At 42.5% G+C, this 12,899-nt stretch overlaps 1 protein-coding gene across 2 annotated transcripts; it reads right to left on the reverse strand.

The window, feature by feature from the left end:
- Positions 1-412: 412 nt before the first annotated feature.
- LOC120042047 (F-box/WD repeat-containing protein 9-like) lies at positions 413-8,866 on the reverse strand. Of its 2 annotated transcripts, XM_038986943.1 has the most exons (8): positions 8,283-8,866; positions 7,885-8,018; positions 7,517-7,664; positions 6,142-7,192; positions 5,673-5,821; positions 2,756-2,959; positions 1,481-1,546; positions 413-1,345 (listed from the first exon to the last, which is right to left on the reverse strand). In XM_038986943.1, the coding sequence occupies exons 2-8, from the start codon at positions 8,004-8,006 to the stop codon at positions 1,271-1,273; spliced, it is 1,815 nt and encodes a 604-aa protein (XP_038842871.1). In that variant the 5' UTR covers positions 8,007-8,018; positions 8,283-8,866; the 3' UTR covers positions 413-1,270. The 2 variants fall into 2 exon arrangements, with proteins under 2 accessions (XP_038842871.1, XP_038842872.1); XM_038986944.1 differs by lacking the exon at positions 7,885-8,018.
- Between the last annotated feature and the right edge of the window lie 4,033 nt (positions 8,867-12,899).

Genomic DNA, 12,899 nt, shown 5'->3' on the forward strand with positions numbered 1-12,899 from the left:
CATATGGCCTGCAGTCCAGAATGTCTCAATAACAAAGGAGAGCAAACTGTTTATATCTTCTTCTTGACATTACAGAACCACAGGGTACACTGGTAAACACTGAATTGATTGAGTGTAAACATTTTATTCATAACAAAAGAAATCACACATAGCATATTCACAAAAGCATATTTACAAACTCTGAATCATTTGGGTATGTTTATGCAGTCAGAGGACTCTCTTGCAGCAGGTGAAGAGGGGTCGCAGATAAGGAGTTGGCATGGAGATTGATTGTTGCTAAGGACAGACACTGTTGCCTCAGACTATCAGTGTAAGAAAAACTTGTAAGAAATAATTAGTGAACAATGCAGTACTATTAGGTTTTGCACTCAAACGAGCCACTTGAGCGAGGTTGGTGCTGGGACGCTACAGATTCAAATCAAAATCAACGTTTATTTTGTCACGTGTGTAACAGTACAGCGCTTTCCTCAACAGTGCAGAATTAAATAAAAAAATAAAAAAGAGCATTCCGTAACATGGTAAGAGTTGGTAAAGTAGTTACCCTAAGAGAGAATGACAACGAGGAAGAACTCAAAACAGTGTAATTGACAAACAAGTGCTGTGGTACTGAGTATAAGAACGCCACTACACACATTATGACAGTTAGACCAAAATACTTTACAATCAGTGTGTCAGAACGGCTTGACTGATTCTTTACATTGTGTTTTCCCGAATCTGTTTCAATTGTCAAAGAGAAAAATACTTCATCTATTTTCTAGAGACCAACTGTCTGGAATGCTGGTGGCGGAATGTCCTCATTTTAATCAACAAGCTAAAATCAGCCCATTGAAAAACCAAATCATGTACAAGTGTTTAAAACCATTCAGTGGTGCTGTGCCTCAAATTAACTCCCAAATATACACTTGAAGCTAAAATCCAGTTTATGTGAAATCTTTTGAACGAGTGCTGGGTCAACAACACAGAGACACACAGACAGAACTACACCATGAAGTGTTATTATCTTGGGCCTTTTCTTTTACATTTCTTTACATTAGTTAAGGAAGCCTTTTTGTGTGTTCTTTTCTTTGATAAAATACATGGGGAATCACACAGACACACTAAATATGTTGGGCTTGTATATAGTTTTTGGGGTAAAGCTAAGAGCACTGGCCCTTCACGTCAACATTCTCACAGCATGAGAAAGTTGATCATTTAAACGACAGACCATTACACGTCAGTCATCTTGCATCACTTCAGGAACGTAAGTAGATTAGGGTGGGTGTGGCCCCCCTCACCTCCTGGCCCTCCACACCTCCACACACATTTCTCCTGATGCGATAGCCAGCACTCCTGCTTCCACACTCAACTACAGAGAGAGCGAGAGAGAGGACAGAGACAGAGTGAAACAGATCTTTCTTCAACCAGATCAAGGTAGGAGGCTAAGGAGAGAGGCTATCAGCCATCAGAATCTCAAAAGAAAAAAGTGATGTGAGAGACTCACCCCATTGACGCCTGCTTGGTGGTGCAGTGTGCACAGCGTCCTTGGAGGGGCACAGGGGAGGTGCACCTGGAAGATGAATGGTTGATAAGATAGGAACAGGGAATGAAGAAACATGGATTTGTTCATTCATGTCATCAATGCACACGCTCTTTGATAATGGTTTAATGTTCTTTGTAACCGAATGGGCAGTGAAAATTATTTTCCTCTTAGAGGACAATAAAGTAGGCTATCCATTTATCTAAAAACCCCCAAACAGAATTCCATTACAACAGAGCTGAACAGATATTACTACATATGTTAATATAATTATTGTATGGTGATGCCAAAGACAAATAACCATCCTGGGATGGACAATAAAGACATTGTAATCTAGTGGGTTCCAGGGTGTAAACCTGGCTAATGCTGGGCATACACTACACAAGTTCTAAATCTTAACTAGGACCTGTTCTTTTATTCCGCCCATCCTCAACCCCGGGACGTGGGTGCTCACATTACACCATGATTCCCTAGCTGATCCAGCCCTGCATTTCTCGGTTGTCGTAGGAAGAAAATGCTGACGCGCAACAGTGAGCTGCTTTACAAGTGTGCATATTATTATGTGCAGAAACATTTGTTAAAAAGACTGACTGAGGCCCAGAATATGGACTTAATATGAAATAATGATCATATGAAATTCTCTTTTAGGTTTCTGTCATGGTAGGACGCAGATATAATATTGCTGGAATTTGTTTTGCATGGCCCAGTGCCCCAGGTGGGTGGAGATTTCACTTAAGGACCAATGGAATGATAGAAAATAATCCAACTCCGCCCAACCGGGGCACCGGGCCATGTAAAACATCACCATCACCACGGTCCACACGGTGCATGTTGCTGTTGCTTTCCTCTTTGTTTTGGTCTCACATACTGAAAGCTCTGGCTATTGGCAGCCGTCCTTGCCCAATCGCGTTGTAGCACTGCTCATACTACAAGATACACAATCACCATTTCTGACGTCAAAAAATTATCGTGACCTCCGACATGTGTCTGGAGAATGGAACAGCAATCATCGGTGAGTCCTTGACCCGCTCAAACAAACTACACGAGTCCCGACGTACTGATCCTAGTCCAAATGAATAAGATTACACCCCGATCATGAAAATTTATCTGGGACAGCAAAAACGTGGCAAATTCATGGCAAAATCGTGTAGTGTATGCCTGGCATAAACCAGAAAGAACGCCATGCCCACCATTGTTTCCCAGCATTCAGACTGGTTTAACCAGGCTAACAGGATGTACCTTGATGGTGCGGTCAGCGGAGCAGGTGTAGAGGCTCCCAGGGGACCTGTGGATGCCGGTGACCAGTGAGGTGTGTCCCACGTCAAACTGGGAGAGGGGCTTGAAGAAACCGGCCTGCATGGAGAAGGCATGGAGCATGCCCCGGTTGTCTCCCGCCCACACCTCACTGTCACTGTAGCACATTGACAGCAGATAGGAGCTCAGCTGGGAAGAGAGGAGACAAACCAGAATGAAGACACACATACTAACATATTATAGCCTGGTCCTGGATCTGTTTGTGCCGACTTGCCAAATCCTGTCATTGTTGAACCAAATAAGACAAAACAGCACAAGCGGAAGGGTCAGAAATGAAGGAACTTGTCTGTCGGCCCTGCATTAAAGACCAAAATTAGTTAAAGAAAATGTTTATAAATAAAAAAGTATACCAGTTTCATTTAAGGACCAAAAACTTGACAGCTGTGCCATATAGATTGCAAAATAGTTGGGAAGAGATTTTCGATGTACCAAAACCATGGCACATGGTTTATGAACTGATATGCAAAACGACACCGGATTCAAAATGTAGAATGTTTGAATTATTATACAAAATTCTTGCAACCAGTAGAATGTTATATATATGGGCGATTCAACCATTCCAGCTCTGCACATTTTGCTGTGAAGAGACAGAATCATTAGATGACTTGTTTTGGTACTGTCCACATGTAGCTTGTTTTTGGTCGCAGGTTCAGGAATGGCTGAAAAATTGCAAAATTACCTGGAGCCAACTCTGCAAATAGCACTGCTGGGTGATTTGAAGAGTCATAGTCAATCGATCAATAATATAAAACTTTTAGTAAAAAAACTCTTTAATTTACAATCTGTAGAAACTATGAGAATAGAAAGGTTCAAAACTTTTGTGAAACATCACAGCACAGTTGAAAACTATATGGACAGAGTTAAGAGATAGATGGGAGGGGTTGAGTGGAGCTGAAGGGTTGGACTAAAAACAACAACATAGCTAATGTCAAATATTATGTATCTGTAAAATGCATATAGGTTCAGAACTTTTGTGAAACAGCACAGTTGAAAACATATGGCAAATAGAATGGATGGTCTTCAGATATAGATGGGAGGGGTTGAGGGTAGCTGAAGGATGGGATTAAAAACAAAAAAATAAGTTTGGAGACACCTACTCATTCAAGGGTTTTTCTTTATTTTTAATATGTTCTACATTGTAGAATAATAGTGAATACATCATAACTATGTTAACTCAACAACAATAAATATGGAATCATGTTGTAACCAAAACAAGTGTTAAAAAAATCCAAATGTATTTGAGATTCTTCAAAGTAGCCACCCTTTGCCTTGATGACAGCTTTACACACTCATGGCATTCTCTCAACCAGCTTCATGAAGAAGTCACCTGGAATGCATTTAAATTAACAGGTGTGCCTTGTTCAAAGTTAATTTGTGGAATTTATTTCCTTCTTAATGCGTTTGAACCAATCAGTAGTGTTGTAACAAGGTAGGGGTGGTATACATAAGATTTGGTAAAAGATCAAGTCCATATTATGGCAAGAACAGCTCAAATAACCAAAGAGAAATGACAGTCCATCAATTCTTTAAGACATGAAGGTCAGTCAATACGGAACATTTCAAGAACTTTGAAAGTTTCTTCAAGTGCAGTCACAAAAACCATCAAGCACTATGATGAAACTGGCTCTCATGAGGACCGCCACAGGAAAGGAAGACCCAGAGTTACCTCTGCTGCAGAGGATAAGTTCATTAGCGTTAACTGCACCTCAGATTGCAGCCCAAATAAATTCTTCACGGAGTTCAAGTAACAGACACATCAACAGCATCTGTTCATAGGAGACTGTATGAATCAGGCCTTCGTGGTCAAATTGCTGCAAAGAAACCACTACTAAAGGATACCAACAAGAAGAAGAGACTTGCTTGGGCCAAGAAACACAAGCAACGGACATTAGACAGGTGGAAATCTGTCCTTTGGTCTGATGAGTCCAACCGCCGTGTCTTCGTGAGACGCAGAGTAGGTGAACGGATGATCTCTGCATGTGTGGTTCCCACCGTGGAGCATAGAGGAGGTGGTGTGATGGTGCTTTGCTGGTGACACTGTCAGTAATTTATTTAGAATTCAAGGAACACTTAAACAACATGGCTACCATGGCATTGGGCAGCGATACGCCATCCCATCTGGTTTGCTCTTAGTGGGACTATCATTTGTTTTTCAACAGGACAATGACCCAAAACACACCTCCAGGCTGTGTAAGGGCTATTTGACCAAGGAGAGTGACGGAGTGCTGCATCAGATGACCTGGCCTCCACAATCACCCGACCTCAACCCAATTGAGATGGTTTGGCATGAGTTGGACCGCGGAGTGAAGGAAAAGCAGCCAACAAGTGTCCAGCATATGTGGGAACTCCTTCAAAACTGTTGGAAAAGCATTCCAGCTGAAGCTGGTTGAGAGAATGCCAAGAGTGTGCAAAGCTGTCATCAAGGCAAATGGTGGCTACTTTGAAGAATCTCAAATGTAAAATATATTTTGATTTGTTTTACACTTTTTTGGTTACTACATGATTCCATATGTGTTATTTCATAGTTTTGAGGTCTTCACTATTATTTTACAATGTAGAAAATAGTAAAAATAAAGAAAACCCATGGAATGAATAGGTGTGTTCAAACCTTTGACTGGTACTGTATGTATAATATTATTATATATAAATAAATAACAGAATTCATTTTTATATCTGTGTCTACACATGATGACCTGAAGTACCCAAAAATACTTTCAAAGTCTCCAGTAATATACCCTCCCTTTGCAACCCAAAGTGTGGGGACTACATGAACAGTAAATTGTCAATCTAATACTATTTTTATACAGTGTGTGTGTGTGTGTGTGTGTATGCGTGTTTATACCTGTAGTTTCTGTAGGGTTTTCCCTGCTCTTCGGTCGTAGATGACCACAGTGCGGTCTTTACTCCCAGATAGGATGTACTGCTCGTCTGCTACCAGGCACAGCACCGCGTTGCTATGGAGACGTAGGCTCTTCACCAGAGGCTCCGCCACTGCAGCGCAGACAGATCATGACATCATCCTCCAGCGACATCTGACAATGTTAGTCTGTCAAATTCCATAAACCCATTGATAGTTCCTGGATTTGCTCTAATCAGATGATATATTCCGAATGGGCAGTCCATTTGGCCAACCAAAGGATAACACATAGAAATATAATTACTAGAACGGGTAAAGGCCCTTAGTCCAATTACCCCTCAGTAAGTCTATTTCTATACAATAACCATTAGTATTGTTTGTGTTCACTTTTATCGACTGACAATCTAATTTAGTAGAACAGAGACTTCAAGTACCCATCTTATGAATCACTCACCTCTTGTGTCGTAGACGCTGACCTTCTTGTCGTAGGTGCCGGCCAGCAGCACGTCCTTCTGGGGGAGGGCCAGGCAGAGCACGGCAGCCCGGGCCCTGATTAGGCCCCTCTCAGCCCCTTGGGCCCCCAGGTCCCATAGCCTCACTGTGCTGTCGAAGGAGCCCGAGGCCAGCAGGGGTCCCCGGGCCGCCAGGCACCACACCCAGCCTTTGTGGGTGCTGAAGAGGCCCTGGCCCCCCAGTGTATGGAGCAGCCTGCCCGTGGAGCCCCCATCCCGTAGGTCCCACAGGTTCACGTTCCTGTCCCGGGAGCCTGAGGCACACACCGCCCCGTCGCCCCCTACCAAGAGGACCGAGTTGACCTCAGCGATGTGTCCCGAGGGGAGGGAGAGGCGCTCCAGGGCTGGAGGAGGACTGGGAGCACGGCTGGACCCGTTTCTCTCCCCATCTCTTCCCAATCTCGGGCCCGCTATGTCATCTTGACCATCTCTATCCGCCAAAACTCCCACTCTCTCCTCCACCTCGATGGCCTCCAGGACACCTTGTTCATCATCTCTCTCCTCCTCCATCATCATGGCCTCAGCTGCAGCCTCCTGCCTCTCCTCTCCCTCCCCAACTCCCATCGGTAGATCCCCTTCCCTATCTTGCTGCATCTCTCCCTCCTCCATCAACTCCTCCCCATCCCACGGTACCGCCATCACGCCTTCCACTTGAAAACCCACCTCCTCTACCCCTTCATCCACTTGGGGCCTGCCCTCTTCCACCTCCTCCCACTCTCCAATCCCTTCCTCTGCCAGGGCATCTCTATCCCTTTGCCTCTCCTGGGCCCTCTCCACCTCTCTCTCCCTCTCTGCCTGCTCGGCCTCCCTGGCGGCCCTCTCCCCCTGGCCCGTCCAGCAAGCGATCAGCTCCTCCATCTCCAGGCAGGCCGAGGGCCAGTCGAAGCCGTCCCGTGGCCCCACGGGGAAGGAAGCTCTGGGACCAGTTAGCCTGCGTGCCCGCAACTGCCACGCCGTGCTGTCCTTACCCACATTTCCCAGGGTGTGACACACCTGTAGAGGGAGAGACATGGACATGATTCACACTGTAGGGCTGGCCTGAATAGTACTAGGCTGGCTTGGAAATGTTATTTTCTCAAGATCCTTTCCATCATGGTTCCAGCAGCTATGATGGATGTGTAACCAGGTCATGACAGCCCAGTACAGGTCAGATAGATAAAGAACCCAATCGTTTATTTTTTCAAATGTCCCTAGCCTAGCATGGTTTCCAGTCTATTATGGCATTAGCCAATTCTGTTGTCAATGGCATGCTGGACAAGCTAAAGCAGAAACAGATCGGCATCCAGGAAAGGTATGACGCTGTCCACCGACACACACCTGTGGCAGGACCGTGATGACACACTGTGCCGGGAGGTGCGAGGCGATGCGAGCCACCATCTCCCACGGCAACGACAGCAAGCCGCTTCCTTCAGCAGACGGGGAGGGGCTAGGTTCAGCAGAAGGGAGCTGAGAGCCTGGGGGAAGCCTGTGAAAAAGAACAGTGTGTTATACCCTTCTTACACATCCGTATCAACCCAAACTGTACAGGCGCTGACACATTGTCACATTGTCTTTTCCAGCAGGTTCCAGCTACTATTGCAGGCGCATCAAAACCAAGCCAGCAGTGCTCATTAGTGCACTACTAAGTATAATGGAACTGTTCTGAAAGCAGGAAGACTGTTGTGAGGGCCATCAGAGGTACCAACCCTAGCTGTCCAGGCCTGGAGGCTTCATTGGAGGGCTGTTTCAGTGGTGCCGATTTAGCTACTTTCTCCCCTCTCCCGGCCCCTGCCTCATCTTGCCCCACAGTGACCCGAGGCTCGGACATCCACTCCACTTACTGCAGGAGAGTGCATCATGCATTTAAGTTTATTTTCAGATTCTCAGCTAAGGCGGTCTATCGTTGATGACTGGCACAATCAAATTGTCAATAGGGTCATGATTGTGCATTCATTGCTAACAAACGGAATAACTACAGTAAAAAAACTAAAATCTATACACCACCAGTGGGAACGAAACTTTATAACGTTAATTGCCCTAGTAATTTGACAGATACAGGCAACAAGTGTAACATGCTAGCAAGCTAGTTAGATAATGCACTTACCCACAAGTCCCTATGTCACTTATGGGGAGGTCTGACAGACAGTTCATTTGACAGCAGTAGCCTTAGTCAGTCCCCGTATGCCTTTTTTAAAAACTGTATGCTGAATATTTTCAATATGAGCCCGGTGCGAGACGAAAAAGCCTAACAGCTAGACAGCGACGGTTGCTACCGGGCGTTGGCTGGTACTATACTATCAGTGTCAAGCACGCTAACTTGCAAGATGGCCTTTGTTTGCCAATCAAGCGAGTAATCCTGGAACTGATCAGATGTACAAGTTCACAACTGTGCTAACCAGCTCCTCCACATTTAAAGAAAACACTGACCGATTATTCTTCTCTAACTCTGGCTTTCAAAGAAATCGGTTAGACATGAGTTGCTAGCTACAGTAAGAAGTTGATCCTTCATTCAAATTAGGTTTCCACTAGCTAGATAGCTGTATCGTAAAAACAAAAACGCGCATTTGGATCTCAATTTAAGGTGAGCAGTGTGGTTAAGGTTAGGTTTAAAATTAGATTTTAATAAGATAAATTCTAGAAATAGGTACGGTTTATGACTGCCAGTGACGCGACGACCCTAACAAATGGGGTTTCTTTTCCGGCGCATTCAACATTTCGTCATCAGCTTAAAATGTAAACAAACCACAATCTGTTCTTTTTTTTGTATGCCTATTTGTTTGTACACTAGCTGTTTGTTGGCTTTGTAAATTGTATTGTTCATTTAAGAAAAAAAAGCATAGGATCAGTTTTGACAATGGTTTACAATAAAGAATTGCATTAATACATTGAATGATAGGTCTGCACTTTAAGCGTAATCCATAGGTTGTCAGGCAGCTGTCTGAAAAGTTGTACAACAAGCCGAGTTCAGATCCTCATCTGATGGAAGCCATGAAAAAATTATACCAAATGTGACAGGGCGCAACATTAACTTGGCACATCCACTCAATGAGCGCTGCTGCCAATGACTGGAACGAACTGCAAAAGTCTCTGAAGCTGGAAACACTCATCTCCCTCACTAGCTTTAAGCACCAGCTGTCAGAGCAGCTCACAGATTACTGCACCTGTACATAGCCCATCTATAATTTAGCCCAAACAACTTCTTCCCCTACTGTATTTAGCTCCTTTGCACCCCATTATTTCTATTTCTACTTTGCACATTCTTCCACTGCAAATCTACCATTCCAGTGTTTTACTTGCTATATTGTATTTACCTCACCACCATGGCCTTTTTTTGCATTTACCTCCCTTATCTCACCTCATTTGCTCACACTGTATATATACTTATTTTTCTACTGTATTGACTATGTTTTGTTTATTCCATGTGTAACTGTGTTGTTGTATGTGTCGAATTGCCATGCTTTATCTTGGCCAGGTCGCAGTTGAAAATGAGAACTTGTTCTCAACTAGCCTACCTGGTTAAATAAAGGTGAAATAAATAAAATAATTTATGTCAGCAAGTTGGTACATTAACAGAAAAATGCTATAATCCCAAATTCATCTAAATAAACAGTCGACATCAGTTTATTCCCAGCTTGATAGAAAACCTTTTATTTCCCCATTCACAAAAGTAAACTAGAAAGTGATACATCAGTTAACATCCCACCTGCACCACAGTTGAGGAAAGAAATACCAGTACTACATCAAATTCATTCAAGGCTGATATCTAGATTGAAACAAAAATACAGGAGTTTTTCACAATTCTTCCCTTCTTTCCCCAGGTATGCACCACGCTCTGTCTCCCCTCTGTACTACCACTTTACATAAAATTTGACAAAATCAAATGGTCCGCTATAAAACAACGAAAACAAAAAAATTCTTTAAATAAAAAGAACATTAGAGGGGAAAAAAACTTTTAAAGTCTAAAAAAAACTTTGTGCGCTTCTTCTGCACAAAAAATATTTAAAAAAAAAGTCATTTAAAATAAAAATGAACATAAATAAAAAAAACAAAATGAACATCATTAGCCTTGGAAAAAAAGTAAAATGCCTCAACTTGTAGAAAACTGTTAAACTTGAGAATAATAGATGGTTTTGAGATCAATGTTTCACTACTACGATTTAAGATTAGATTTAACACAACTCAACATTTTTACCCAATTTTTCCTGATAGGACCAGTATCACATTGGGAGCATTGTGCAAAGACTGTGGTAATTAGCCAGTATCTCTGTGCACACCTATCCTACTCTCAACCTTGGCGGACCGGACACCCATCCACCAACACTTGCATATCAGTTTACCCCTTTAGGATATGATTAAAGTGTCACCCTCTGAGGGTGGGAGCAGTTTACAAAAGTGTGTAAAGATTCAAAATACTGTCCAATTAACCACTTATGTACAAGTGGGTTGGTGTTAAAATCCACATTATATGGATAAATACACATCTGTATACAGCTTACTTGAAATTGCATTTTCACAGGTACGCCTGACGCTTAAGGCAGTGTTTTCTTCACATTTTGAATATCTATTTTCATTGTGCGGCGTAAGATAAAGATTTCCATAGTTTCATTGACTCGCTAAATCTCAGCTAAGCTTTGAAAGAGAATTGATGTACGACTGGCAATCACAAACTGAGATGGTAAAATTTGACAAGTGTTGATGATACACAGGGTGTCTCCAATATCTCAGGTGTGAGCTACATGTCCATCACCTTGCGGGAGGGCCAGTGCAAAGAAGTCTAAACGGCACACACGCTTACAGTAAAATACAGACACACTCAACGAAATAGTCCGACGTGACAGACCTCCAGACATTGACAAAATACAAGACAATCACTCCCTCACGAATGTTAATGTATCCAATCTCAGGGGAAACAGAGAATTAGGATCAGTATAATACCCAGACATATCCTACACAGTATCAACGGGTTGAGGAAAAGAGCAAATGGCAACAGCCACCACCAACTGGACTAGAACCAGTTTATCCTGGACTTCTCATACTTCTACTAAAGATAGCCGCCCACTTTTATTATCACAGCATGCGTGGGTATGTTGCAATTGATGAAGCTCTTAAAGACGCCCCCCTAGAAGGGCATGTCTCCGCCTTTAATGAGATGATAGTCAAATAAAGCGATTATGGAAAAGCATGCAACTCAAGGTTGTTCGGGACCATGGATGAGATATGTATTATTATGATAGCCGACTGACTAGTCAAGGTCTTTTTCCATCTTCGTGGACTCATTGCATTCTCCCCTACATACTCATCATTCTGCTCACATAGAAAAGGCTGGTAAATTTTCTGTTGGACTGTCTGGAAACACTGGTGGGAAGTACATTTGATCCAAAATACTTGATGTCTGTCAGTCCTTCCCCTTTAAAAGGGCTTTCAAATTAAATCATACCCATTGATTCTTGAATATAACATATGCCTAATGCGTTTAGCTCAACTGTCAAACACCATCAGAACCCAAATTAAGCTTGTTTAGTCCTGTTTGTTAATAAAAATGTATACAAACACTGTATAGCGTCAAAAAATGGTTAAAACGATAATCTAGATATCATGGACAGTCAGTCCCGGTGTCCATGAGGTTGAGAGTCGTTGCATTTCTCCAGCTTCATCCCTCAGCTGTTAACCAAATCAGTGGGGGATTAGCCGTTTGGTATTGTTCAAAATGCTGATTGACCCTTTAAATCTATGGTCCTCTCCTTACCCTTTAAATCTATTTCATCCATCTGATTGCATGCCTTACTTTTAAACCAAGCATATGAACGGCAGTGTTAGCCTTAACCTAAAATTCTCATTTTGACCATTGCTTATACAATATCTTATTTATATCGTGTCTTACTTCAGCAAGCCATAACAGCCGTAAAAAAAAAGTGCATAATATCAATTAGAACCAGCAACTGATTTATTCTAAAGTTCTTCCTGAAGCCTTAATGCTCTAGTCCATCGTAAATACTATAAAAACAAAAGTAGCAGCAAAACGGATTATGATTTTTACTGCAGTATAACTGGTTGCAGGGATGTGATTCTTCCATCTTCTATAAGATCGATTGAATCTTGCGTCTCTGAACTATGGCATCGCTGGATCTCGACACTATAGAAACCCACCCATCCTGTTTGTTAGGTCTGGCGACGGGGAGGACTGGTCATAGAATAAGTACGATGGGGGTGGCTAAATAACCTGGTGTTGTTACCTTAGAATGATAAGCTGACTACCATTGTTTCTAAATGTAAAAATCTACTTGTAACAATGAGATACGCACACACGTCACTTAAGAGGTTATCATTGCCATGCAAACCAATCAATCCCTTATTGGAAAAATGACCTGTCAGCACTACAGTAAAATGATTCCTGGAAGGATTGTCTGTGTCTGTTGTAGTAAAAACTATGAAAGAAAAAAAAAGAATACATTTAAATTAGTATTTATCTTAGAGGGGGAAAAAAGAAATTTCAAAACGTAAAATGAATTCAGCAAACATGGGAAAAGGAAGAAAAACTGTCTAAATATACCCGTGTTTAATAGAGAAGTCCCAATATGAACAGGTATGGTATTGTACTGTCTATGAACGCTTGAGTAGTAAAGGTGCAAATTACTCTTCTAGAACTCTCCCCGTTATATTACGTTGAAAAGCATTTCATGCTTTCCCCTCTGAGGCTAGCCTTCGGGAAGCTATTATAAAA

This window comes from Salvelinus namaycush, unplaced genomic scaffold, assembly GCF_016432855.1.
Source record: "Salvelinus namaycush isolate Seneca unplaced genomic scaffold, SaNama_1.0 Scaffold607, whole genome shotgun sequence".
NCBI lineage: Eukaryota > Metazoa > Chordata > Actinopteri > Salmoniformes > Salmonidae > Salvelinus > Salvelinus namaycush.